The 27850-nt window shown below is 42.1% G+C and overlaps 2 protein-coding genes across 6 annotated transcripts in view; one reads left to right on the top strand and one right to left on the bottom strand.

Moving 5' to 3' along the window:
* The first annotated feature begins 540 nt into the window (after nt 1-540).
* Nucleotides 541-21553, top strand: CEP83 (centrosomal protein 83). 5 transcript variants are annotated; one of them, XM_015858270.2, is made up of 16 exons: nt 542-661; nt 3334-3505; nt 3833-3983; nt 4859-4951; nt 5236-5367; nt 7495-7746; nt 8685-8816; nt 11738-11852; nt 13683-13827; nt 13963-14112; nt 14669-14744; nt 15818-15975; nt 18117-18246; nt 19139-19242; nt 19995-20175; nt 20822-21553. In XM_015858270.2, exons 2-16 carry the CDS (start codon nt 3357-3359, stop codon nt 21005-21007), a joined length of 2154 nt encoding a protein of 717 aa, XP_015713756.1. In that variant the 5' UTR covers nt 542-661; nt 3334-3356; the 3' UTR covers nt 21008-21553. The 5 variants fall into 5 exon arrangements, with proteins under 5 accessions (XP_032299823.1, XP_015713756.1, XP_015713769.1 ...); XM_015858283.2 differs by having other exon boundaries at nt 605-656; XM_015858275.2 differs by lacking the exon at nt 542-661 and adding an exon at nt 685-768.
* A 485-nt stretch (nt 21554-22038) lies between these two features.
* The window catches only part of PLXNC1 (plexin C1), a 64549-nt gene continuing 58737 nt past the window's right edge, over nt 22039-27850 (bottom strand). The window contains exons 30-32 of the mRNA XM_015857954.1: nt 26101-26241; nt 25935-26009; nt 22039-25004 (exon numbers count right to left, since the gene is read on the bottom strand). Of these exons, the coding sequence (XP_015713440.1) occupies nt 24900-25004; nt 25935-26009; nt 26101-26241 (321 nt within the window). The 3' untranslated portion in view covers nt 22039-24899. The remainder of the gene's footprint in view (nt 25005-25934; nt 26010-26100; nt 26242-27850) is intronic.

Genomic DNA, 27850 nt, shown 5'->3' with positions numbered 1-27850 from the left:
CTCAGTTATAGGTAGCTCTGCTGTTGTAGGAGATGGCCATTGCAGAGCGGGGCTGCACTGCCAGCAGTACCCCCAGCAGCCCCTTCTGGCCACCATCCTGACAGGTTGCATTCAGGTCAAGGTGACATAAGCTAAGCAGGGATTAAACTGCAGGTATGAGCAGCAGCGTATGTGCATAACAGCAATGTGCTTCGCTAAAAATACGCCCCTGGGTTACAGGAGCTGGTTACAGGATTTATCTAATCTACCATCGACACCAGAGAAGCCTAATGAGACTTCAGACTCACCGGGGCATTTTAGGACCAAACTTAAACACTGTCCATCTCTGCTGGCTTTCCATCTCTTTGCATGGTGCAAGGATGAACCCTGCTGGTCTTCCTACAACTCATGTGACATCGAAAGATACATAAATAAGCTCTAACGCCATCAAGCAAACGCCAAAGGGAAATCTCTACTTTGACTCAAGCTTTCCCACTGCTGTTACCAGCGGGTTGACCAGAAAACCGTCTTTAGACACGGTGCCTGATCGCCTGGATCCGCCTCCGTGGCGTGTGGGCGGTGCGAGGGTCCACGGCGCGGGCGCAGACGGGAGCGGGGAGGCGGCGTGAGCCCAGGGTTCCCTGCGGGGCCGCGGCGGGCGGCGGCGCGAACGGGCGGTGAGGTGAGGGGAGGAGGGGCGCCATTTTTAAACTCCTGTTGGTGTTGGCCGGGCGGGTTGGCTGTGAGGAGTTGTGTAGGGGGTGTTTCTGCTTGGGGCTCCGCTCTGCGGTGTGTATTCAACCCCTTTGGCTTTGCTCTGTTCACCCGGAAGCGTCGGTACCGTGCAGGGGCAGAAGAGTGCCAAACTTCCGTGTTTTTCAAATTACGCCCGGTTTTGTGTTAATTTTCATTCACTGTGGCTTTGGTGGGAGGTCTGATGATCCCTGCATCCCCACATTTGATGGTTCTCTGTTTTTCAAACGGGTCTTCATGGGAGGCAGGAATTTTAGCTAGCATTCTTGGAAAGTGCTTTTCAAAAATGGCATGCATGGTCTTGGGGAAATTTGTAAGTGTTTAAGTCTAAGCATCAGCTGTGAGATAGTGCCACTGGCACAGGAGAGGTTCCTGTCAGTAGACTATTAGCAGCCCTATCAGTAATTACTGATTGGCCTCAAGTTGCACCAGGGGAAGTTTAGGTTGGGTATCAGGGAAAGCTTCTTTACATAAAAGGTGGTTAAGCACTGCGATAGGCTCCCCAAGGGGGTGGTTGAGTCACCGTCCCTGGATGTGTTTAAAAACCGTTTGGATGTGGTGCACAGGGACAGTGATTTAGGGGAGAGTTGTTAGTGAGGGTAGTATGGTTGGGTTGTGATCGCATAGTTTGCCACTAGATGTCCCTGCAAGCCAAAATAGCTCTGTTGCCTTTAGTACGTTCCGCTTGGGTTTTCGAGAGTGTGAAAAGGTTTTGTGAGCTCCTGTTTTTGCCCCCTTTCTTCTTTCCTCTTTTCTTCGACTTGCAGCCTTTAGGCAGATGAATGAATAACTGCGTGTATGTTGCTTTCTAATCTTTGGAGTTTCTGATAGTAGTGAAAGCTGTGAGAGTGCATGTGAAGGCTTGGAACTGAAAGCACAAAGGGCTGCGTTTCCATTTCTCTCTTTCTTTTAGTCAGAAAACTCCGTGGTTTAGTGGTGATATTGAATTTGTATCTGTCATACTACTTCAGAAGCACTTCTTGCTCGTATAGGGCTCAAGCTCTGTGCTCCTAATTCTGCAGTTTGGCGTACAGTTGTATATCCACGTTTGGAACTGCAGCTTATGGAACCAGAGATCTGAGATGAAGAAAAGTCCTGTTGCTTGCTTTTTAATGGTGGTCACGATTAACCTTGTTGATATGCTTAGAAATTCCGAGGCTCATGCAGCCTGGAGTTCTCTTTGTCCTCTCACACAGCTTATTGACCTTAGGGTTTCTGAGCTGTTTTTCCCACGTGGCTGTTGCTTGAACAATAACAAATGTTATAATTTTGAGACTGGAAATGGCTACTGTGCTTTGTTTCTCAAAACCCAACAAAAGCCAGGAACGAGAAATAGGCCCTAGTTTGGTTAGAATGTTGTTCCGAATTTATTTTGTTAATGTACAGAATGTGCAATGTGCGCATATAACGCAGCCATTGAGGAGAACATTCTTTATTCCAATTTCCTCCTCCTTACCCTCAGCAGATTTGGGCAGAGCAGAATGAAAGCAGTTGCTGTTGTCACCATGTGCTGGTACCAGAACACTGGTAGGCTCTGCTCTCACCTTTTTCCATATAGTGACAGAGGAAGAAGTTGGGCACTAGCACATGGGTTTTTTTTCTGATCTGGCAGATAGTTTTCATCGTGTTTTTACTTTGGGGCTTTCTAGAATCAAATGCCGAGCATTTAAGGTAGGTTCCCTGGAAGATTTGGGGAGTAGAATGCAGGAGAACGTGATGTGTCCAGCTCCACATGTGAAGAAAGTGTAGTACTTACTGATGCTGGACAAGGAAGCTGTTTTATTCACCGTGCCAATATGGAGTTCTTAGGCACCAGTCAGTTATGCTGAAAGCTAAAATGGCAGAGCAGTTGGTATCAAATCTTGTAACTTCTCTAAAATTCAGTGATGACCCTCCATCCCCCACAGCTTCTAGAAGCTGCAGCAATGATCAGTCTAAGGCAATATCTTGCTCCTAATATCAAGAAAAATTGGTGAGGTATGTTATAATACTTCCTCATTTCTCAGCGTCTGATGATTTGCAGCTTTCTCACATCCCCCTGAGACTGTCACGTTTAGCAAAACTCTTGCTGGAAAGTTCACAAAAACCCACCACGTGAACCTCAAAAAACGAGGAAGTAACTTGTATTGGTGATACGTGTTGGAGCTGAACTTTGGGTAGTCTGGAAGATGGGCGCCCATGAAACCATCCCTCTTTTCCAGGAAGGGCCTGGCAGGACCTCAGCAGTGGGGTTAACTCCATAGTTGGATTCTCAGCATATGGAACAAGTAAAAAGAACATTTTATATGGTCTGGCACTGACAAGATGATTGTATTTGTTTTGTATTGACTCAGGTAATCTCCATGCTGAAGTTAATTATGTGTCCCTGAGAGAGCATAAAGAGAGCTGCCTATTCAGCAGGAGGTTTCTAACCTGAGTTACAGTGGAGCCGGGATTCTTCTGTATTGAAAATCAAAGTGGCATGTGCAGCCTTTGAGCAGTGTGTCCTTGATTGCTAATCACATTGTGCCACATAAACCTGCCTTCTGGGATGGCAGCCCAAAAAGTGGATGTTGGTGTACGTTTGTTATAAAGTTATTTTTCACTTTGTCCTCTCAATAGCCATCGTGAACGGTCATCAAAAAATGGATCCTCTGGGCAGTCTCCTTCCTCCTGTGGCTGGAAACAGCGATGTGGCCAATTCAGAAGAATTACAAAAACTTCTGATAGATGAAAAAAGGCGCTGTGAGCACCATAAAGCAAATTATCAAACTATAAAGGCAGAACATATGAGGTACATGAATTTAAATAGATTTATACATTTGATCTGTTAAAAGATGGAGCTCAGTGTTGGGTGAAAGGGGCTTTGTGTGTGTGTGTGTGTGTGTGTGTGTGTGTGTGTGTGTGTTGGCTATTTCTCTATTTAAGGACATTTTTCAGCATTGTTTACTGCAGAAAATAGTTCAGAATTCCTTAAGACATTATAAGCGGGAAATAAGTTTTCAATATATTACACGATATCAAAAACTTAATTCAGTCTTGATATTTTTGTTTCTGCAGATGAGCTTTCTGAGCTTTAATTCAGAGAGTAGCTGTAAAAGAAAGTAGTTTTCTCTTACAGGTTACAGGAAGAGTACACAAAATCACAAGATGAACTGAAGCAGTTGCTGGTTGAAAAGCAGACTGTGCACGACAAATTCCAGCTTCTTCTTGCAGAATACAGAGAGGAGTTGCTGGGCAAAACACAAGAGCTGGAAAAACTGAAGATGCAGGTGTGGTAATTTACTGGCAGAGTTTAATATAGACTTGAATCTTGTAACAGGGCTGTGCTTTACTTGTTTGTAACATGCGTACGCTTGGCTTGGATCTATTTCAGGTATCTCAAAACATACTGAAGCTCAGTGTCACTTTAAGTGTTTCTTAGAGTGACTATGGCATGAGATTATTGTTTTGTTATTTAACAAAATCTTCCAAATTATTTTATCATGTACTACATTAATAGTGAGAGCCTCAGTCTGAGACTGAGTCTCAGTCTCTGTCCTTGGGTGTTGTCCTGCAATGAGGAGAATCATCTGCCCTGGTGATTTCAAGAGCAGATATTTGTTTCTATTCATGATGGCAACTTTCTTTATTATATAAACAAACAAACAAGCAACACCAAAAATATTTAAGTCCAGTTCCATCACATTTGCTGTTGTTACTTGTTTCCTTAAACTAATGTGAGGCATAGTTCCTAGGAAACAAATACAGCATCTAGCAGAGGATCCCCAGGTGCTGACTGACATTTGTACTGCTTCTTCCAGTGAATACTGACATTTAAAACCCGTTATCTTCCCAGAATATTTTTAGTTCATTAATATAATATTTCTTTGCTCCTGTAACTACCATTCCTTAGAAAAACATAGAAAATTAAGCAGAACTTGGAAGACTTTAGAACTTAACTTAAAATACTGAAGCTGTACTTGAAATACTTTATTTATCGCAAGTGGTAGAAGTGCCGCTCTGCTACACAGAAGACTCGAATCCCAGGGGTTGGACTCAATGATCTCTAAGGTCCCTTCCAACTTGCATGAGACTGTGATACTGTGATGGGTATTTGGGCTGTCACAATGTACATAAATAAATGTGAATACCTCTCTGTCTGAAGGTGCTGACTCCTCAAAAATTAGAGCTGATAAAAGCACAAATACAACAGGAATTGGAATCTCCAATGGCAGAACGTTATCGGAAACTAGAAAATGTAAGTACTGTTTAATTTAGTTTCTTTTAGAGCGGTGGCTGCCAATTTGTAGCTGTTCCTAAAAACCTCAGGGAACTGAAACAAGGGCAGCCAAGTGTGTGACTTGGCTTTGTCTGGTATTGTTCAGTACTGCTGGCCCAGGTGGTGAAGGCTGAGACCCTAAAAGAAGGAGGGATCCATTTCTACAAAAATCCCTTATGAAATGACTGAAACGTTGCATGGATGTTTGAAGCTGGAGATAAATCTGCAAACTTCATACTGAATGTTTCATTTGTCTGATTTAGGAAATGGAAAAATACAGAACAGAATATAACAAGCTTCGTTACGAACATACTTTCCTGAAATCAGAATTCGAGCATCAAAGAGAAGAACATGAACATGCTTTAGAGGAGGAGAAAATAAAACATGAGGCAGAGGTACATTAGCTTCAGTTGTATCTGGTAAAGCTGTGTGAGTGCTGTGGAAGTGTTGGTGCTTTGATGGGTTGTCAGTTTGACATAATTTCATAATGCAGTATTTGTTTCTGCTCTCATAATTCTCAAAACACTCTTATTACTTACCCTCGGGCTGTCTCTGTAGGTTTATTCAGTGATGTGTTGCAATATCGTATGTGCTATCATGAGAAAGCGGAGACTTTCCTTCTAATGAGTGTCAACTAGTAGCTCTGCCTAAATGCTTTCTGGAAATCCTGTTTTTGATAGGATGTGAGACATTACACTAATCTAAAAATTAAGAAGTTATATGAGCAAGTGATTAAAAAAAGTAATTTAAATTACTTATGTGGTAACTAATTAAGGAAGTTCAGAAGATATTGTTGCTACCAGGCAAGGGTGCATGTCTTGAAATTAGGTTGGGTTGTGACAGTCGTGGTAAAAGTGATACTGACATGATACTCAAAACTTTGCTAACTTGATTTTAGTTGTGTCAGCTCTTGAATAAGCAATCCATAATTTGTTTCAGAACTGGACTTTCAAAAGTGTGGCTAAATAAATTGGCATCTTATTCATCTTTTAAATACACGCAGCAGTGTAAATGAGCGTTGTGTGTGTCATTTGCATATTCATTTAAGTATTTGTCTGGGAGCATATCAGAAGACGCCAGATTTGAATGCATTAGTCCAAACATGAGGCACGAATCAAAGGCAATCACTGCTTTCAAAATCAGTCCAAATTCAGAAATGAAAAGCATTAAAAACAGCACACTTGTCCTTCCTAGAGCTGCACATGCTGCTTTACAGCCTGCCCATCTTCTGGGCTTGTTGGGTTGGTGCTAGTGCTGCAACTAATTAGCGCACTTAGAGAGAATGGGATTACCTTCAGCCCAGGGCAAAATATAGTCTAGTTTCTTTCTCTTACTTAGAACCTTTTTAATCTCCCACATTATTTATTGCAAGAAGGCTACAAAAACATCCTAATCCTAAATGCTGCCTCAGGCATGTCATGCGGTAAGACTTGAATCTTCTCATGAAAGGGATTTAGAGGGCAACTGCTGCAGATTTTGGCTTTGCTCTGTAGAAATTAATGATGGAACTTGTAAAAGCGCTGCTGCCAAGCGGGATTTGGAATATTGTCTTCAAATATGGAGAAAGCTCTTTCAGACCTTACGTTCTGACTCTTTTGTTCCCTGTCTTCACAATACATTCAGTCCATGTAACTTCTTTTTAAGTACCAGAATCTATGTGTTTGTTACAGTCTTGAGATGAGTTTGTATCTATTTGTACAGCCTTGGAAACTTGCTTTGTTTTCCATCTGTGACAGGCCAAGTCATGTTGACTGTCTTCAGTTACAATTGTGCTAGTTACACTGTTGTTACAGAATTAGAGAATCATATGGTAGGTTGGGGGAGACCTCAGAATCACACAGAATCACAGAATGACCCGGGTTGGAAGGGACCTCAAGGATCATGTAGTTCCAACCCCCCTGCCTGGCAGGGCCACCAAACACACACATTTACTAGATCAAGTTGCCCAGGGCCCCGTCCAACCTGGTCTTGAACACCTCCAAGGACGGGGCATCCACAACCTCCCTGGGCAGCCTGTTCCAGGGCCTAACCACTCTCCTAGTGAAGAACTTCCCCCTGACATCCAACCTAAATCTTCCCTCTTTTAACTTAAAACCATTTCCCCGTGTCCTGCTATTGTCAGCCCTTTCAAAGAGTTTACTCCCCTCCTGGGAGTAAGTTCCCTTCAGGTATTGAAAGGCTGCAATGAGGTCACCCCGCAACCTTCTCTTCTCCAGGCTGAACAAACCCAACTCCTTCAGCCTGTCCTCATAGGGGAGGACCTTCTCCTAGTTGAACCAGTTTTGCCTAATGCCCTGCTTAAATGATGATATATAATGAGAGTAGATTGCTCAGCACTAGGCTCAGCTGAGTCTTGAACATCTGTAAGGATGGAGACTCCACAACTTAACACAGATGTTAATGTAATTTCATAATAACTTAAATGCACGCTGTTGGACTTCCCTGAATTGTCAACCCCTGTATTTATTGCTGTGTCACACCTCATCAATCTAAGGGCTTGTATTTTTCCAATTAACAATCAGATTGCAAGGCTGGAGAAAGATAAAGAAGAACTCCATAATCGGCTGGTTAGCATTGATCCCACAAGGGACAGTAAACGTGTGGAGATCCTCTCCAGAGAAAAAGCACAACTCCATCAGAAATTAAAAGGCTTAGAGGCAGAAGTAGCAGAACTAAGAGCGGAAAGAGACAATTGTGGTGTACAAGCAGAAAATGTTCAGAGGGTGCAAGTACGGCAGTTAGCTGAGCTGCAGAGCCTGACAAGGTCTTTAGAGGTAAGAGTCTAATTTTTTGTCATCTTTTGTCCTTGGGAGTGATACAATGTTCACAGTCAATAAGATGCTCATGTCAGCAGTTGTCGCTGAGTTGCTGTTAGAAACTGACCTCCATATGTTTACCTGCTATTGTAAAATTGTAATTCTTTTGGAAAACTTTGTTTTTAATCCTTTCTATCTTTGTATCTTTGTTCTTCAATAAGTTACCATGACTATCTACTTAATTGCTTTTGTTCACTCTATTAAGAACTTTTATTTCTGACCTGTTTTAGTGTTCCTCTTCATTCCTTGCTTTCAGTTCTTGCTATCTGCCTGGCTAGTGAGTCTTTTCATGTAGACTTCTGAAGTAGCTGCAGGATATGGATATATGGTTTACTTTCCTTTTCACTTTTATAACTGTTATATAACTTTGTTACAAAGTGCTGTGGATCGCTGCCAAGTGCTCTGATCCCAGTTTAAAGAGGATCATAATATTCTTAATTTAGGAAACTTAAAAAAGAAATATATATAAAAATCCTGCTGGAGGTACGCAAATGGAAAAAATAAGGTGAAAATCTGGGTTTAATTGCTTTTTTTGATGCTAAAATAAATCTCTCATCTTCAGCCTAGAATACTGGTGATTCCTGTATTTAGAGCTGAGTAATTGACTGGTAGCAGTAGGTGCTGCCTTGTAACTAAGTCAGATTATCTCTGCCTTTAGAAGTAGGATTGCAAATGTACGTGGTTCTGTGCAGGCAGCGTTAATCAAAATAGTTATTGTTTCTGAGTAAAATATGAGACCCTTATTCTATCTGGAACATATAATTAATCAAAGTTTATGTATCTTAGTGTATAGTTATTGTATAAAAGGTCAGTAATATTTGGAGATCTATTGTACTGTACAGGGGAATAGAGACAGCCCTGCTCCAAAAACCTCACAGATACCTGTTTTATTCAAGGCAGAAAAGAAATCAGCTGAACAACATGTTGGTCGGATTGAGGAAGAACTGAAGGTGTGTCGTGAGCAGAACTTTCTTTTAACTAGTAAACTTCACAAATCTGAACAAGAAGTCAATTCCTTGGCTGCTAAAGTAAGTGCTTTTATGATATCTAAAATGTTTGTTCATATGACATATATAAGTTTTTCTCTTTATATTTTACATTAAGAATAAGGTCATATTTTCTTCTGTGACTTAAAGTAGATTTGGGTTTTCTTCCCAGTTTCAAACAGAAGGTGTAGATAGAGTATGAGACTTTACAGGAAAAACTTCATCCCTGAAAGTACTTGAATATCTCCAAAATTGATGTTATGCACTTTTTTTGTTCATTTTAGAGATCTTTTTTTTTTTCTTCTAAATGTAACAGTGCACAAAGAGACACCTCCATGTTTTTAGTGCTCATGAGGATAGTCAGCCTGTCCGAATGGCAGCGTCTTCTTTTCTCATAAACTGCATAAAGTGCCATGGAACATAGATGGTTTTTCTTTCTTTCTTGAGTTATCTGCATTGGAATCACCTGCTGTGATCTAGGTTGCATGTGAAACAAGACAGTAGTGTTACTGTAGCATTACTCTTGGGCTCGTGCCAGCATAGCTTGTGCAGAATAGTTTCTGTACAGCATTGCATTCCATCACTTTAAGTAGATCATGGTCTAACAACGTGTTTGAGTGTCTTACATGTTGGGTTGGCTCCATATCTTAGGGATTTAGAGAATTTTTTAGAAGAATCCCTAGGTGGAAAAAAAGAATCAAAAGGCTTCCATTAGAGGAAAACCTGAAAGTGCTTATTGAGAAACTCGGCGCCGCTATTCAGTGTTTCAGAATAATTAGATCAGCATGGACGGCAGGTTCAGAGCTTCATCTGGCTGCAGCTTCTCCTCAAGCACTTAAATTACAGACAGATCTTTATGCAGTGGGTATTTGAATAAGGAAGCAAAATAGAAGCTAGTAATTTTTTTATTATTATTATTATTATTTTTACCTCAAATGTTGTGGAATAGTTACATTGCTTTATATAAATCTGAGCCATCATACTAGTCCTAATGAAATAAGTACCCAGTTAAATACTGGCATTCTGTTGTTCCTTATTCCTCCCTTGCTGGAGAAAATACTGCTTTTAGCACATTTGTCAGTTATTGGTAACAAACTTCATCCTGACTTCTTGCTCCTTTGAAAAGGATTGAATTATTTCTGAACTAACTGTAAAGCCAGTAATTTTGGTTCAACTGCCACTTAAATTCTCTTAAGCACTATGTTGGCCTAAAGCTATCCAGCATTTCTAAATATACTCTCCAAAGTAACACTGATATGTTCTTTGTATGGGTGTGACAGTTAATATTGGAGTATATCCCAAAAAGGGATACAACACAGGAGAAAAATCTTCAACTTCTTCCATAATTGCTCTTTAGCAATCCTACATTTATGACTGCGAAGTGTTGACTTTTGGTCCTTAATCCGAAAGCTCTTTCTTACCATGTGAATAGGACATATCCCAGTTTTAAACCTCTTTATACAATGTGTCATACTTGTCAAATAGGAATGATAAATTAGAGGAAGAAACTCTTAAGAAACATTTTTTAATCAGTAGCCTCTCAGACTATATAAAAGATGATCGCAGTCTTTACCTTTTCTAGAAGCCACTGTTCTCTGCTTACCTCCAGAAGCTGGAGGAAAGGAAGGTGTTCAGCTGAAGGGATGAAAGCGGAAAATCACATCATATACTAACATCCTCCCCCCCACAACACTTCTACACCTACTCAAACTTATTCCAGAACAAAGATGGACTTCTGAATCTTGTGCCTTAGAAAAGCCACCTTAAATCTTTGCAAATTACCCTGAAATGTTCTCAGCTTCATATTTAAGCAACCAAATCTACTAATGTAGTTACTTAATAAGCGACTGTGTCATTCTTAACCTTTTGCCACTTGCTTGTGCTAGCAGGTTGTAATTACATTTGTCACTGTGAATGGATTCTCGATATGAGTGCTTTCCTCTAGGTATTTAATTCTCATTGACCGTGTAATTACTGTGTACAAATGCCTAAACTATAAAAAGTTTCTGTGCAAGCAGTAATTGTCTTTGATGATTTGATATTCTTAAGACTTCTGCTTTTAAGAGGCCGTTTGATGTGCGTGTCACTGCCGGAGAGAAGTATTTGATTTAAAATGCATTTTACATCTATGAAGACTTGGAGTTTGAAAGTAGTGTAGTGCTCCAGGAGGTCAAGTGATAAGTGATCATCACATTGAAATGACTTCGGGGGAGCAGTGGGTTCCCTGGTTTTGCATATCACTGTTTTGTTTTACTCTTGGTAGATTACATTGAACTTATATTTTAGCTTAGTCAGAAGTGAGGTATGTGCAAGCTGACCTGCTAATGCTTAGTGAGGTGCCAGGGTCTTATGCAATATTGGATCATTGTCCCAGCAAGGCAGTTCAAATAAGCAATCTTTTCAGAACTATTCCAGTGTTTGGAAGCTTGCTTCTAAAATGCATGATATTTGCTGAGAAACAGAGTTTTTACAGGTAATCCTGCATGTTTTTGCGTGTATCACCAAATCTATAAGAGTATTTCCTACACTATAGATTGTATAGATTGTCTGGTTAAAGATGTTGTCAGACAGCTTGCTTCTTGGAACTTATGGGGGTGTTTGGGCACTTTGTCTTCATTAGGGAACATAAAACCTTGTGTTTTAAGATGAATGACAATACATTCATGAATTTTCAATGTCTGACTTGAAGTAATAAAACACGTTGATAGATTGAGTGTTACAATACCTATAGAATCTAGCTATAAAATTATCTACAAATCTGGATATTGTGGTATGACTTTGAGGAAAGCTGTGGATAAATACATACATATATATATATATATGTTTATGAAGATATTTAAAATAAGCCTAATTGTCATTATTTGACAGATTTTCTTGTTAGCAAAGTATTGCTTGGAAAACAGTGAAGCTATGAGTACGTATGGATTTATTTTCAGTGGATTTGTTATTTCTCTAATTCATAGGTAGAAGAACTTAAACAGTCACACAAATTAGAAGTAACAAATGTCAAGCTGGAGGCAGCAAGAACTAAGAACGAAGTAGAAAGAGAGAGAAACAAGATTCAAAGTGAAATGGATGGTAAAATACACAATAAATTTCTAGTGAAATTAATTTCTGGTGGTTTCTTTGATAACTTTCAGTTAGAGCACTTTAATTATTTTTCCTCCAAATGTTCCCCAGCAATCTTCACTTTCTGCTTCTGGTCTAAGTGATAGATTAGAAAATTCATTTCGGTGTTTGAAATAACTGTACCTTATCAGTTGATCTCCGAGGTTATGAAGGACTGTTACAGAGCAGCCTTTGTAAATGAATCGGTTTGTGATACAAGTTGAGCATAATCTGTTTCAAATCATCTACTTCCTAGGGTTTGGCCTTTTTATTAACTGCCAAATTTACAGCTATTTGCAACTTGCTTGAAGCCTTAACGTACCTTAAGACTTCAGAGTTTTATTTGTTTTCCAATTCTGTATCCATGCAATTGAAGGGGAAAAAAAACCACAAAACAAACACGGGTTAAATGTTTATGTGGAACAGAATCTATTTTCTAGCTTATTCTTTGAGCAAAACAGGCAATGGTCTAAGCAACCAGATAACAGCTGAGCCTGTTGGCAATGTGAAGTAGCCTCCTGTATTGTAAGGCCAAAGCTTTCAAGGACTATTTGCTGATGATGTAAATCACCACCCAGCTTTTATTGGACTGACTTCACAGCTTTGCCATAACCTTCATCTGTCTGGAATGGTTGTTTCTGTCTTGGTTACAAGTTTTTCATGTGTGTCCTTTGTTCCTGTGTGTAGCGTCGCAGTTTTTGAATTGCCTCACTTGTTAATGCAACTACATTGAAATGGGAGATTTACTGCAGTTTCACTGATAACCCCTTATTGGTTTCTCTGAACTTAATGTCCTCTGTGAGAATAACTCCTCTTCTTGCTTGTCCTCTTCATAGATATTCTGGAACACTTTTTATAACTATGCATAGCTGCATAGCAGAAGTAGCTTTGGAATTTAAATTTATGATAATACCAACTGTTAAATTACATTTACATGTTTAAGTAATAAGCCCTTGTTAGACAAAGATTGCAGTGTGATGGTTAATCTTCCAAAGTTTTCTAAAACATTGCCCTTAGAATATGGCTGGCTTTATCCTGGGTTTCATCAGAAGAGGAGTGGCCAGGAGGGAGAGGTAGGTGATTGTCCCTTTCTACTCTGCCATCACGAGGCCCCATCTGGAGTACTGCTTCCAAGTGTGAGACCCCCAAGACAAGAAAGACAGGAAGTTGTTGGAGAGGGTCTGGAGGAGGGCCACAAAGATGATCAGAGGGCTGGAGCACCTCCCTTATGAAGACAGGCTGAGGGAGCTGGGCTTGTTCAGCCTGGAGAGGAGAAGGCTGCAGGGTGACCTTTTAATACCTAAAGGGAGCCTATAAACAGGAGGGGAGTCAGCTCTTTATAAAGGTAGATAATGGCAGGACAAGGGGAAATGGTTTTAAGTTGAAGGAGGGAAGATTTGGATATCAGGAGGAGGAAGTTCTTTACAGAGGCAGTGGTGAGGTGCTGGAACAGGCTGCCCAGAGAGGCTGCGGATGCCCCATCCCTGGAGGTGTTCAAGGCCAGGTTGGATGGGGCCCAGGGCAGCCTGGTCTAGTATTAGATACTGAGGTTGGCGGCCCTGCATGCAGCAGGGGGGTTGGAGCTTGATGATCCTTGAGGTTCCTTCCAACCCAAGCCATTCTGTGATGATCTCTTTTGTATTTCTTTTATTTCTTTCATTCATTCACATTCAGTCCTGTGAACTCAGATCTTTAGCTCCCTTTTTGCTATTGATAAAGTGATTCTAATAATGAATTTCATCAGGTTGACATAAATAATGACATTTTAACTTTTTTTTTTTTTTTTAATGTATAATGCAGGATTGCTGTCAGACAAAGAAGTTCTTAAGGAAGCAGTTGAGCGTCATAAAGTGCTTTTAGTAGAAAAGGATCAAGAGCTGGTTCGTAAAGTGCAAGCTGCCAAAGAGGAAGTTTTTGGAAAAATTGCAGCCTTACAGGATGAAAAGTATGTGTTGATTTACTGCTCAGCTTCTAAAAGTCCTGGGAAGGGTGTTTGGAGTAACTTATTAAATGTCATTTTTAGCAATAATCTCTTAGCGCTTTGTCACGGTTCTTCTGTAAATACTGAATCATGTTTCAGGTTGGATCTTGAGAGCAGATTAGCTCATCTGGAAAAGGTAAAGTTGGAACAGGATGCCTGGAGACAAACTGAAAAGGATCAGTATGAAGAGAAGCTACGTGTTGTACAGCTGGCAGAAGAATCGAGCAGAAGGGAGCTTGAGTGTCTGCGGTAGGGTTTTCTAAAGCAAATGTCTCATTTTTTCCCTAATTTCTTCACACTTGTCATTAGGCAGGTTTACTGTTTATGGGCACGTAGATGTTCATGATGTGAAATGAAACGAAGTTATCTTGTGCAGTGTGTAAAAAGATGGCAGAAGAAAAAAATGTTCTTTTGATCTGAACCTTAAAAATGTTGCAACTTTAATGAACATTTTTAATAAGTAAACTTCATTATCTGTGTTGAAATTTGGACCATTATGTCAGCAAGTGGCAATCTGGGGCAATAATGCAATAACTCTTAGCTTTTTATTCTAACTCTCAGCAAAGTTGGTCTACTGTAATATTTGTATGAAGTGCAGTGTGATAAAACCAGCAAAATTCTTACTCCAAAAGCCATCAAACGAACGTATGTAGTCATCAATAAAAATAGATTTTTACACATTGTGTAGTTAATTTGTAAGACTGAAATATGTATACAACATGTTCTATTGTCAGGTTGATTTGTACTAGTATCTAACATCTATATTTTAATGAGATAAAAATAAGAGTATCTTAAACAATTTTAGATTAAAAATTCAACAGCAAGCTATTCAGACAGAGGAGCTCGAAGAAAAGAAACGTGAAAGAGATGAGCTAAAACAGGTAAGGGTTTTGGTAACATTTCAGAGAGAAACACGGTCTTTCCTGCAGTTACCATGTCCAGTGTCTGAAGATCTGATTGGATTTTTAAGGATTTTTTTTTTTTCCTGAGGGACAAAATGCATTTAACGGTTCTTTAAATTGAGTGTTCAGGAATCAAGCCCTGCTCTCCTGGACCTTCATAAATGGATTACAGCCCTGTGCCTCATGCATTTTGCAGGTATCAATGATTTCAAAATGGAATGTTTATAGGCCGCTATATTGAATATGGTTATGCACTATTTAACTGGAGATTCAGTTTCCATGGAAACTATAAATTGTTTCTAGGTAATGCTCTGCTTTTACACTGCATCTCTCATCTGAGCTTCTTCAAGTGCTTAACAGATGTTTCATAAACGAATAAACTGGCGTAAAGAGATATATTTCTATTGCAAGATGAATTGATGGCAGTAATGCAAATAAAACCTAATTCTTTTAACTGCTGCTAACCCGTGCTATTCCTTGGTAGATATAAATATGGCTGTGCATTAAAGAAATCTGGAAGCTGTGTGCACCTGGAGTTAAGGCAATATTTTTTTTTCATGTAGAAATTGGGATATCTATGAGCGTGTAATTAGGGAGAGAAAAATAACCATCCTTTTTATGTGCTGACTGCAGGGATTGGACTTTTCAGACTCTCTACTTGCTTTTGTGAACTGGCTGGTGCAGCCACTGAGGGCTGTAATGGAGAGAGAGAAGAGTCTGTGTAGCTCCAAAGCTCAGCTCACTGTTGTAGTGTGATGCTCTGGTTCTGTTCAGCTCTAAGGCGTAATGTCAGATTCCCTGAGTTACAGGGGACTCAGACTGGATTCCTTCCTTTCCTTCCTTTTCTTATTTCAACAACAATAGACAAGAACAAACTTTTCTAGTAGTAGTTTACTGCAAAACTGCTAGATAAGCTGTTGAGTAAGGAGAAAGGGAACAAGTAAGAAAGGTTTATGATAAATGACTGCAGCCAGCTGACGTGTGCAGTATCTCAAAATTGATGTAGATATTTGCGTATCTTCTCAAATGGAAATATTTCATTATTTTGATAGCAAATTCAAGACATGCAACTCCAAGTCGCTTCACTTTCTCAATCAGAAAATGATTTGCTGGAATATAATCAGAAGTTGAAGGAAACAGTAGAAAGATTGAGACAAGAATGTCAAAATGCAAGAACTCAAGCAGAAAAAGCCCAGCTGGAAACAGAGAAGTAAATTTTATTCTTCTTTGGTTTTACTTTTTGTTTTCATGTTGCCTGTATTGCTTTCACATGGGCTGTTTGGTATAGAATGTAGGTTCTGAAAATGTCTGAAATTAACCTGAAGTAGCTGCGGTGTCCCTGCTCATTGCAGGGGAGTTGGAACAGATGACCTTTAAAGGTCCCTTCAGACTCAAATAATTCTATGATTAAATGTCAGCAGGAAAGACTGAACAATTGTGCTGACAAAAAAAAAAAAAAGCCATGCCTTCTCTTAAGCAGCATATATAAAAACTTTGCTCCTGATAACTTCAGAAATAGGAGTTTGATTCCATTCATATCTGTTACGATTAATTACCGACTAATGAAATGCAGCAATTTTTATAAAATTAGATTGTTTCTTTTAAAATGAACATAAAACTTACATGTAGAGTGGATCTGGAATTTCACACAGTGTTTGAGTGTTAAAATGTGTTGAAGCATGAAAAGTGAAACAAGTGACTGTATTATTGTACTTTGATAAGATTTCGGGGAGCCGGCCTTATATGTATGTACTTCTTACTTCTTCCACCACTTCCTTTTAGCTGATACGAGGCCAAGAGAATTTTATAAGTCTATAGATTACAGGAGATGCCCCAAGACTATTACTGCAGAAACTAAGAAGCTTTGCAGCCTACCTGCAAGTCCTCCCAGTCTGACCTTCTCTTACCACGGAAGTCTTGGGATGTTTCCCTTTTTATTCCTGACACTGTGGCTGATATGACTTTTTTCCTCAGTTCAGTGATTCTTTTGAGCTTGAACTCCAAAAATATTAAGGAGCACCAAAGCAATACAGCTTAAGGGGAAGCGAAAAAAAGGACCAAAAGATAAGAGAGCCTGAGGTAACCAGTTGCAGATAAGTTAAGCTAATGGTATTTGGGCTAACAGCAAAAGTAGGCAAAGAATTTTGCTGTCTGGCTTAAGCTTGGAAATAAGAGTGAAATGAGAAAAAGAGCCAAAGGCAAAGCCATGAGCTTGATGAACTGATAAAGATAAGAGATGAGCTCAAGGAGACACTTATTAAACATTTCAGGAGCAACGTTAATGGAATTTCCTTAAAAAACTAAATAGGGAGGTTGTTAGCCAGTGTCTCAGCTGAAGTTTTGCTGTTAAGCAGCATGTTTCTCCTGGGGTAGTAGTAGTTTTTTTGCGATCAACTGAAAGAGCTGTTAAGGATTTTGGGTAGGCCAGGATCCTGGTTCTGATTTGAGTGATGTTAACACTGTGGGGAGGGGAAAGGGTGTTTGATGAGAGCTTTATGGAGAATCTCTGAGACTCCCATCAGGGAAACTGCATCAGCCCAAGTCTAAAGTGATACAGATGCATTGACACCTGTCTGCATTTCTTAAAAACTGCTGGACAGAATCTCACAATTTGATTTGATTTTTTTTTTTTTTTTTGTAACAATGTAGTTAAATAGGCAGTTAGTTCTTCTCTGCTTTGAGATAGCTGCAACAAAAAATCCAGCAGAGAAACTTTTTCCTTTCCCTGTCAGCTGTTAGAGATTACAGCCCAATTTTAGTATGTTATAACCATGCAAAGTTCTAAACAAAGAATAGATGTTGGCAGTGGAGTGCATTCAACTGGGATGCTGTCTAGGAAGTGTGTCTGTGGGAGCTGCTTGTCATGCTGGTGTTTGTTCTGCTTGAGAGCATGTAATAGTCAAGTCTGAAGTTCTCTATTAGAAAGGATTTGTGCAGCACATGGGGCAGCAACCCACTGCTGTGCCTCACCTCTCGAGCACAGAGAGCAGTTATCAGCCCTTCTGACAGCAGGTGCTTGGCACAGCTGTTTCGTGTTGTGTTCCAGTGTGATGATTTGATTGGAATTTAGAGATGTTCTCTGGACAGTTTGACAGCACACCAACCAAGAAGCGGCCTGCAGTTGACTAGTTACTGGATTTAGTCTTCAGCATGTAAAACTTCTAAGGTTATGTCAGTGCATGGTTTCAAATATGGTGCATCTTGAGCACATTCACGTTCAAGTCAGAAGATTCATGTCTGTAAAGGTGGGAGCTATGAAAAGAAGTGTTTATTTTAAGAGCCTTCAGGCATTCATCCAAAGCACTGCTTCATCTGTGTCACTCCTTACCCTTTTAACCTGTTGTTTTGAAGGAATTTAGAATACAGGCGCATAGAGTGGCTGGAGGAGAAGCATCTGCTTACTCAGCGCATCTCAGAGAAGGAAGAGAAATACAATGAGGTGAAGAACAAGCTGTGTCGAGCTGCAGTTGCTCAAAAAAAGGCACGTTGGACTTCCTTTGTAAATGATCCTATTTATGAAAAGTTCAGCTTTCCAGACCAGAATTGTTTTTAATATTAAGAGCTGATTTGCAATCTGCTGTATATAATGACAAAGTACATGCAGTTCTTAGCAAAGAATGCTAAAGTGATGCATGCAAGAATGTTACAGCTGGCAACTTTGCTTTAATGCCAGCAACCATTTGGTGAGGGTTTCTTTCTGTGTGTATTTCTATGCTTTTAAGAGGTGGAGCCCTTGATTATTAAGGGTGATGATTCAGGTATCAGACAGATGATGTTCTTGTTTTCCTTGATTATGCATTCCCCACTGGTATTCTGTGTTGCATTGTGCTTCACTCCCCAGAGCATTAGAATTTAATATCTTCTCTTAAGCTTGTATTTTTATACAATGGCTTGAAAGGAAAAGCTGATTGTTTGCAAAAGCTCAGGATTAATTGGCAATTTCATACGTAGGACATATAGTGGTTATGAAACTAGTTAGTTTCTAAGGTTGTTAAAAGCTGGGTTCAACGTGAGCAAAAAGAAAAGGTCACAGGATAAAATGTACAGTTTTTTAATTACATTTATATGTGGTCATCTCTTTAAAGAAAGAATTTATAACTGTGTTTATACAGTTAGTGCTTGGTAATGCAAACAGTCATCAACCAATAAGGGGGTTACTGGGCATTTTTCAGTCTCAGCGCTGGGTTATTTCTCATCTCCTTTGTTTCATGTCACGCAGACTCAGAACCTTCCAAAAGCACAGCTCTTCTCCTAGAGAAACACAAACCCTAACAAGTGTCAGAGCATTAAGCTGCATGCAGGGTGGATTTGATTTCACAGGAACTGATATAGCAAGGTGTTACTTTGCTTTGTTTGAAATGTCTCTTTGGCAGAGAAAGACTCTCAATGATAATAAACAAAGGAGGATGCAAGAGAAACTACAGCTTTTGGAAGCCAAGATAGAAGAACTAGAAAAAGAAAACCAGGTGTTAAATAGGTAATGAATAAATGATTGCTTTTTCTTAGCTTGAAAAATGATATGCGCTCCAAATGTGACTCAGAAATATGAAGTGCTTTTGAAGATGCGTGCCAGTTAGTGTGGCAACTGGAGTGCAACCTAGTGGTGTTGTCCGCATAGGAGTCCTGTGATTGGAGTCCATTTCTGATGGCTGTGTTGGTGTGGACAGCTATGAGTTTCTGAGACAACTGCAGAGCTGTCTTGGGGAGATGGAGGAAAACCATCTGAAAACTGTATAGAGGTGGTTGCAGGAATCTCTTCACAAGAAGGAATTCATTTTATGAAAAAGAAAAAAGATGTGAGTGAGGCAGTGCTGGAATTGAAAGCACAGTATGTGGAAATGGAAGATGGGAAAGAAAACTGACTTCAGAATGACAAAGGAAACAGACATAATGCCCTCTTGGAGGGACAGGCTTCTTTTTCTCTTCATTGAGCCATACGGACGGCTTGATTCAAATAATGAATTTAATGGTGCTTCTGTGGCTCACTACTGTGAGTGCTATTAGCAGCTTAGTTTATTCCATGTAAAATCGAATCCTGCTGTAGGTCGCTGTGCAGTGGCACTCCCAGCCATTTAGGCAGAGAAATATGCACGGGTTGTCTGCCTGCATGTCTCCATGGCAGTTCATGGTAGCTTTCTTGCACAGGCAGTAAGCAGCCAAGTACTCATGGAGGTGTGCTACTGTGTTGGGGTCTAAGTATTTAGAGTACTAAGAAATGTGATTCCATAGGCAGAATGTTTCCTATGAAGAATATGCTCGTCTCCAGAAGAGACTGAAGGACTTGCAGCGTAGACACAATGAATTCCGGAGTCTGATTTTGAATCCTGGCATCCCATCCCTGAACCCAGTCAGTGTAACATCAGCGTCTGTCCCGCCTCCTGGGCCTGACCTGTCCTTCCTCCTCCTCCAGGTACTGTGTCAGGGCACATGGCAATAATGCATCAGAAGGGTTTGGGGCCTTAGTGGCAAGGAAGGGGAGTACAAGATCTTTAAAAAGGGAGGAATTCCTTTTGTTATGTTCCCTTCCTCATGATGGGAAGAGTTCTTGAGAGACAAAGGGCATTTTACAACACAGTTCACTGCTCTCTGTGCTTATTCCCTTGCTTTAAATGGCTCCTTCTGGACAAGAAGTGCCATAATGTTTTCCGTCACATCAGGACTCCATAATTACAAAACAGTTTTGCTGCTCTTATTTCTTGTGGGCTTAAAAGCATTCTCTGTACCCCAGAGTGCTTCTGAGGGTGATAATCTCTTTGAGGTTGGCCCAGCCAGCACTGCTGATTGCTGTCCCTGAGGCGAGGCCTCAGCTGCTGCACGTCCTCATCTGAGAGCAGCAGTGCTGCACTCCCATCTCGTGCTGCTGCTGTTTGCCATGAGTGTCAGAGCGAGACCTGCTAGAACTAGGGGGTGTTGCGGGCTGGAATGTAATGAATAACAACATTCTGAGCATCACAGTTTTTGTTTCAAAATCATTACTTGAAAAAATGAAATGACTGCTCGTTTTGGTGCCTTGGAGGTATGCAAAATGTAACAGAGCCATTTCTATTAATTTCTAGGAGGAACAGCATCAGAGAGAGCTCTCCCTGCTTCGCAAGCGGCTGGAAGATCTTGAAACCACACAGAGAAAGCAGCTGCAGGAGCTTGGGCCGGCTGGGGAGCGGCTCACAGTGGGAGCACGCAGGGAGCTGGCATCCAGCAGGGGAGCAGAGGGAGCTGCTGTGCAGAGCGAGGACTCCACATAAAGTGTGTGAACTGTAGGTGCTGTTTTCAGTCGCTTCTGGATTTGTGCTCTTGATATCCTCCAAAGCACGGCTGTGTGTGCTGAGATGCAGGTTTTGTGTTTATTTTTGATAGGCTGCCATCCGTTAGCAAATGGAATGGTCTCTGTGAAATAATTACCACTGCATTTTGAAAATGTCTTTATAGAAACAATATACAAATAGTTGGAAATTGGGACATGAAATAAACTACATTTTTGATAGGACTCCCTTTGCCCACTGTTGGGCTTTGCCAGAGCGGAGCTCTGCGGAGTCAAGGTTTGGATTGGAAACCAGCTGCTGGAATCCACGCCTGGAGTGGTGCTCTGAAGTTCCCACCTGGACAGATGGGGTGAAATGGGTGCTCCTGCCTTTGCTCTTGTCAATGTGCCTCTTGGTTTTGTAATGGGAAGAAGCAGTGATCAGATTTTTTTTAAAGTAATGTTGTAGAGATGAAGTACAACAGATTGCCTTCATGTGATGAAAGGATAAGTTTGTATTTGTTGCCACAATAAAATCTATTTATTTAAGGCTTGTTTAAATCATTTTCTTTCATTATCAGCTCAATGACACCTGTGGACAATCAATTACTTTTTGATAAATTGATAGTAAAACTTGGAAGTGTGGGGGTAACTTTTTTTACTTGCTGGTTGTTTGTTTTTTTTTCAGGATACTCCAAAGCAAACTCCTTAATGAAAAGTGTTTAATAGTTAATTGCATGCTGTTGATATGCTGTAGGAACAGCCAGCTGAGGAACGAGCTGCAGATGGTGACTGACGTTGTCACGGATTCCGCTTTGCTCTCCAGTGTGTTTTCCTTTCTGTACCGCAGGTAAATATAAGTGCTGTATTACAGTTTCCTAAGTGCTCTCCAAGGAAAGTAGTGCGTGGCACCTGTAACTGCTGGAAGCAATGGGGGCTGGTTTTACTGCATCTTGCCCTCCCTTCTCCTGCCAGGGCCTCGGCACCACTACCGAGCTGTTTGCTCTTAAGCATTTTAAAACACACAGAGGAATCTAACCAGCCTTCAAATGCATTTTATTCAAGATAAACCCATACAAACACCAACATGTATTTGTCGTTTTGCACGTTTTTCAAACCATTCATTTGAAACAACAGGTTAACTTCTGTACAACAGGAATTACTTTACACATTAGTAGCATTTGACTTTAAATGACTGCAAAATAATGCTCTGTAAGCTAGTGTTAGAAAATAAGCTGTTTGCGATAGCAGTTTGCCTGTAAACATGTGGAAATCAGTTCGAGAGAGGTTTGCTTTCATTTCAGAGAATGCGACTACATTTGTTGGGTTGCCAGAAGGCAGCTTTAGTCAGACCTTGTTTTGTCCGAGTAACAGCAGACTGCCAGGGTGGGAGTTGTGCCTACGTTTTGTGAGGTCCCAAACCTACCACAAGAGCTACAATCACTTCATTATACTTCACGTCACTTTGTGAGATCCACTTCATGGGTTACAAAGTCCCAGCATGACTTTAAATGGGCTACAACAGAGTGAAGCTGGTTAGGAGGCTCCAATACAAGGCAAGAATCCTATTCCAGGCCGTAGGCAAAGCTACAGGGCCTGCTTTGACACATACTTAATCTCTAGAAATCAACGCCATTGCAGCAAACAAGCAGTAGTACAAATACAGAATAGGACTGGTTTCAGTTTTCTCATCATATCAACACACAGAGTGAGGTTCACAGGATCAGACCCACGCAAACAGATTCTATTTTACAGCTTTCCAAGCAGAAGCAGCGAGTTGTACTTCTGCCTGTACAGAAGGTCACTGTTGAACAAAACGATCGCGTTTCCTTCTAATGCACTTCCAGCCAACAACCGAAATGGAGCTCAGCTCGTTAGATGTCTGACTGCAGCCAGCAAACCACCGCTGCCTGTCCTTCAGTGGCAGTTACTGTGCTTTAGTATTGATTGGTTTGATGCTGCTTTAAAAAGCTCAGGTGAACAATATTAAAAATCACAGCCCTTCAGTACAGCTGATCTGCATTTTTGTGCTACTCAAGCCACAGTCCACTGCTTTAGGACAGAGGGCAAGATAGGTTAGAACTGGTTCGGCTTTTTTCCATTAAAATAAAACTGATCAGGCTGTGTTGTGCCTGGCAGAGGAGAGAACTGCTGAAAGCACTGCAACGTTGTAGTGCAGCTTCCTGAACAAAGCCATACATTCCATCAAGTATAAAGTGTAAACTTAAGAGCAAGTATAAGACTTGAATTAAAACAAAGCCCTCACAGTATGGACTGGCGGCTCCCCTCTCTGATATGCAAGAGGAACAATTTGTGCAATCATACGGCAGGGAGAGGGAGGACCAGCAGGCAATGTATTTTGTTTTGTTTTCCTGTGATCACAGACACCCTTCCTTCTGCCCAGGTGTGGCTGTTTGCCCTCCCTGCTGCTGGCCGGCCATGCACAGCCAGCCTGGCCAGCTCCGCTCTGCTGGTGTGCTGCAGCCTCTGGGCCTCTCCAAGGCAGTGCTGCACCAGAACGCCTGTCTGGAGTGCTCAGCTGCCTGGAAGCCACGTGCCGCATCTCTGCCTCATCCCAAGGCCCAGCAGGTGCTGCCTACTCCAAGTGTGAACTGCTCGTACCAAGGCAGAGGACAGCACAGGGCTGCTGCACTGCCTGCAGTGGTGGGGCCCTCAGGAGCCTTGAGGCAGTGCTTTTGGGGCCTTTTCCCTCATGGTAGAGGAGATGCCGCTGATCAAAGCCTTGCCTGAAACCTGGCTGCTGGCTGAAGCCTTAGTATGAGCCATTGTGGCAACCAAAGCAGAGCCCACAGTGACCAAACCTTGCAGCTTTGTTGTGGTTTGTGGGAGTGCAGCCGTGTGGCAGCAAAGCAGCACCACAGCTCTTCCATTTGGGTGTCAGCCACAAATGCAGTGCTCCTTCCTCCCTGGTCTTTCTTTGAAGACATCCACACCTCACAAACCACCCCAGCAGGATGAGGGCAGGCCGCCCCTGCCCCAACTAACCTTCTTTTGACAAAGCCTTTGTTTGGACGTGGAATAATAAAATGAGATGCTGGCACTGGGTCTGTGAGCCACCTGCATACGGGCGGTGAGGCTGACAGAGCTGGCAGCCAGGGGCCGTGCTCTGAGCACAGCCATCGCAGCTGCCTGTTGTGAGGCAGCAGGGCTGCAGAGGTTACACCTGTGAAGCTGCTCACAGGGCTTTCACAGCTTGTGTAAGGACAGAGGCAGAAATGTAAACAGACTGACACCAGTGCAGGCCCTTCCTCCGAAGCCCTGTTCAGTGGTTGGCTCCCCCTGCAAAGCCATTTCTAAACTCCTGCGGTGAGCTATTTGCACTTCAAAGCTCAGCCCCACCCCCTTGCTAAGCAAGTGTCACTGGGCTCTTGTTTTTCATTGCAACAGGAACCAGACTACATTTGTCTGGAAGGAAGGAGCCTGCATCTGGCCAGCGTGCTGACCCCACAGCCTGTCTGCAGAGTGCCGGGGCTGCGGGAAGGGTGTGGTGAAACATCAGCTTTCTCTCTTAAAAACAGAGCAAAGCAACGTAAAGGTACACGTGGGCAACTCCGAGCTTGCAGCGTGCAGCTCCTACAAGTTGCTTTTCAGTCCGTGGGAAGCTTACTGAGGCAGTAGCTTTGAACCAAAAAGGTACCTGGGTTCAAGTACCCAAAACCTCTGGGCTGCCAGTGCCAGCCTCAGCTGCACCATCACATTGGCATGTCCAATATCCAGCCTTGCACACCCTTCGTTCCCAAACTCAGGTATGGAATGGTCAGAGTGAAGCAGTGTCCAAGTGTCTCGAGCCCTGTACAGAGTCATTCAGAACTGCCTGGGGAGCAGCAGCGCTTATTTCAAGTTCCCCGCAGTGAAGCTGTGAGGCAGTGCTCTGCTCAAACCCATTTGCATTTCTTCTTTTCATCAAATAAGGCTTTTACTTGCTGGAGCTGTTTCTGGACATCTTCAAACCCCCGTTCTCGCTCGAGTTTGCTGACAATCTGTTAACAATTAGCAAAAAGGAGAATCATTTTGTTAGTGCTTCTTTGATTTGCTGCTCTTTAAAGCCTGCTTGTCTGCATTCCAGCAGCCACTGGCAGATGAACTCATCTGAATGCCCGTCTGTATGTAAACATTCTCGTCTGACTTCAGCACTTCATTTTGGTAGCTTTCCTTTCAAGGCATTATAATTACAGCATTTGCAACACTTCTACACAAGGAAGAAGGATGGAGCCAAGCTAAGAAGCAGACAAATCCCCCCCGCATTCAGCTGCTGGAGTAGGAGGGGCGGTTATCTCAAGATAACTTGAGATGTTGGAGACTAGAAATGGGAGCCACCGGGTGCCCGGCAGTTGGGCACTGCAGCCAGGCTGCCACTGTGCTGCTCAGAGGCCCTGGCACTGCACCTCAGTTGTCTCTGCAGCTGCAAACACTGCAGCCTCTCATGAAGAGCTGAGCAGATTGAAACGAGAACCCCCCTGGGGCAAAGCGAGGGCAGGGAGCTCCTCACAGGGCGGCCTGGAGGCAGCCAGTGGCTAAGTGCACCCAGGTTCTTTGCTAGTAATAACACTATAGCTTCTTTTCCTTAGAGGAAAGGCTGTTGGAGCAGAGGGCTGTGATGGGAAAAGAGCAGACATGTCTCGCTGCAGGGCTGAGTGCTCAGCTGAGGGGTTCGTGCCAACTGTTAAGATCCCTGGTGCCGCATCCTGATCTGTTTTCTCACTCCCCAGAGAAAAGGAGAGCAAGCACAGGAGCTGTGGCAGGCATTAAGGGATACTCTGCAGTATCAGTGCAGTGCTGACAACAGGGTGAATCATGCCCTGGGCCAGCGACCCCATGTGCAGAGGGGACTGCAGCAACACCACCTTGGTGCACCCAGCAGGGAGCGAGGCCTGGCCAGGTTGGTGTGCTGGGCCCAGTAAGTGCTTTACCTCATCGTAATACTTCACGATGTATCTGTAGATTTCCATCAAGGCCACTTCCTCATTAAATTCATTTTCATGTTTCTAAAACAGAAGAACAGCTCTGGTCAGATAGTTCTTGTTTTCTAAAGAAACAAAAAAGAAAGCAAATGAAGCTGGCGCTGCTCAACCGCACCTTAGATTCCTGAGTTAGAAATTCTTCAACCTCTGAAGTGGTCAAGGGAGGCAGATCCCTGATGGCTTTGTAGTACGCCTTCACCTCCTTCTTGTACAGCGGAATGTCCTTAGCGTAGAGAAGCTTGTTTGTTGGTGCTTCCTTAAGAGAAAATATTGGAAGCATCGTCAATTTTCACAGCACGCATTTCCAGAGGTTCCACCTCCACACAGTTAATTGCATCTAATTGTGGCTCTGTCTGACTCACTTCTCTTTGCAGCGGTTCCATGCAAACAATCAAGGTCACAAAAGAAAGACAAAGAACAGACATCGGTAACAGCTCACCGTGTTTTGTGACGGCTGCCATGTAATTATTTTCAATGGCATCAGGAGTGCTGATCATTTGTCCCTCAACATTTTTCTTTCTAATCTTTCCTCTTCTCCTCTCTAGACCTGAACAATTGTCAGAGCTGAAGCACAGGGCTCCAGGGAGAGCAGATGTAGCAGAGCTGTAGAAAGTTCATACAATCTTTGGAGTTGGAAGGGACCTTCAAAGGTCACCCAGTACAACTTCCCTGCACTCAGCAAGGACAGCTACAGTCGGTCAGGGTGCTCAGAGCCCAACTCCAGCCCGACCTTGGATGTCTCCAGAGATGGGGCATCCACCACCTCTCGGGGCAACCTGTGCCGGTGCTTCACCACCCTCACTGTAAAACACTTTTTCCTTACATCCCATCTAAACCTCCACTCTTTTAGTCTGAAATCATCTCTACTTGTCCTATTACAACAGACTCTGCTAAAGAGTCTCTCCTTTCTTGTAACTCCCCTTTAGATACTGACCGCTGTGCTGGTAGAGGTTCCCTAGAACACTGTTCCATGCCATGCCTACCCCTCCTGGGGCTTTAAGAGTGTGCAGAGCTGACCGCCAGGCAAGCACAGCCAAAGGGACTTATTTTTTACCCCAGGACTTGAGAAGCCCAGGTGAGCACTGCTGACCAGGCAGCTTTTGACTCAGATGAGGAAATAAGTGCTGGTGTTTGGTAGGAGCCAAAGCCCCACCTGGAAACCATGACTTCAACATGCAAACGTGGGGGCTGGTAATTTCCTGTAACTAACTGCTCACATTTAAATTCTGGGGACTAAATGGCATGGCCATGTGACACTTCTCCTCCCCTGTTTCCACTGTGTGATGAAGCGTTTTCAGCACGTTTGTTTTCTAAGTGTCTATAAAGAACGTTTTAAGACAAAAGGTTAGAAATGATGAAAGTAAGTTCATTTCACTAATATCTAACAATATGTTAACAGCATCACAAACCACCATCTTTCAGGACACCTTTTCACATGACTAATGGGAGCTGTTGCAGCAACAGGACTTCACGATGGATGGTAGGTGCAGAAACTTAACTGCAAGTAATCCCTGTACCTTACTATTACTATGACTGTCTTCTGCACATCAGCAAGTGGCAAAGTTTGAAATACTTCTTAAATACCATTAATGTTTTTATGACCTCTGCTTAAAAGCTTCATTCAAATTTATACCATTTCCACCCTCTTCCATATATTCTATTCACTGCAGTCTTTTACAAGGGTACATAACTGCAAAACAAGGGGAAATAATAGTTTTAAGTTGAAGGAGGGAAAAATTAGGTTGTATATCAGGAGAGAGTTCTTTACAGAGGCAGTGGTGAGGTGCAGGAACAGGCTGCCCAGATGTTGATCCAAGGCTGTGGATGCTCCATCCGTGGAGGTGTTCAAAGCCAGGTGGGATGGG

The sequence above is a fragment of the Coturnix japonica genome, chromosome 1 (assembly GCF_001577835.2).
Source record: "Coturnix japonica isolate 7356 chromosome 1, Coturnix japonica 2.1, whole genome shotgun sequence".
In the NCBI taxonomy this organism is placed as follows: domain Eukaryota; kingdom Metazoa; phylum Chordata; class Aves; order Galliformes; family Phasianidae; genus Coturnix; species Coturnix japonica.
Note: the sequence above shows the minus strand (reverse complement) of the source record. Positions and strands in the feature narration are given on the sequence as shown.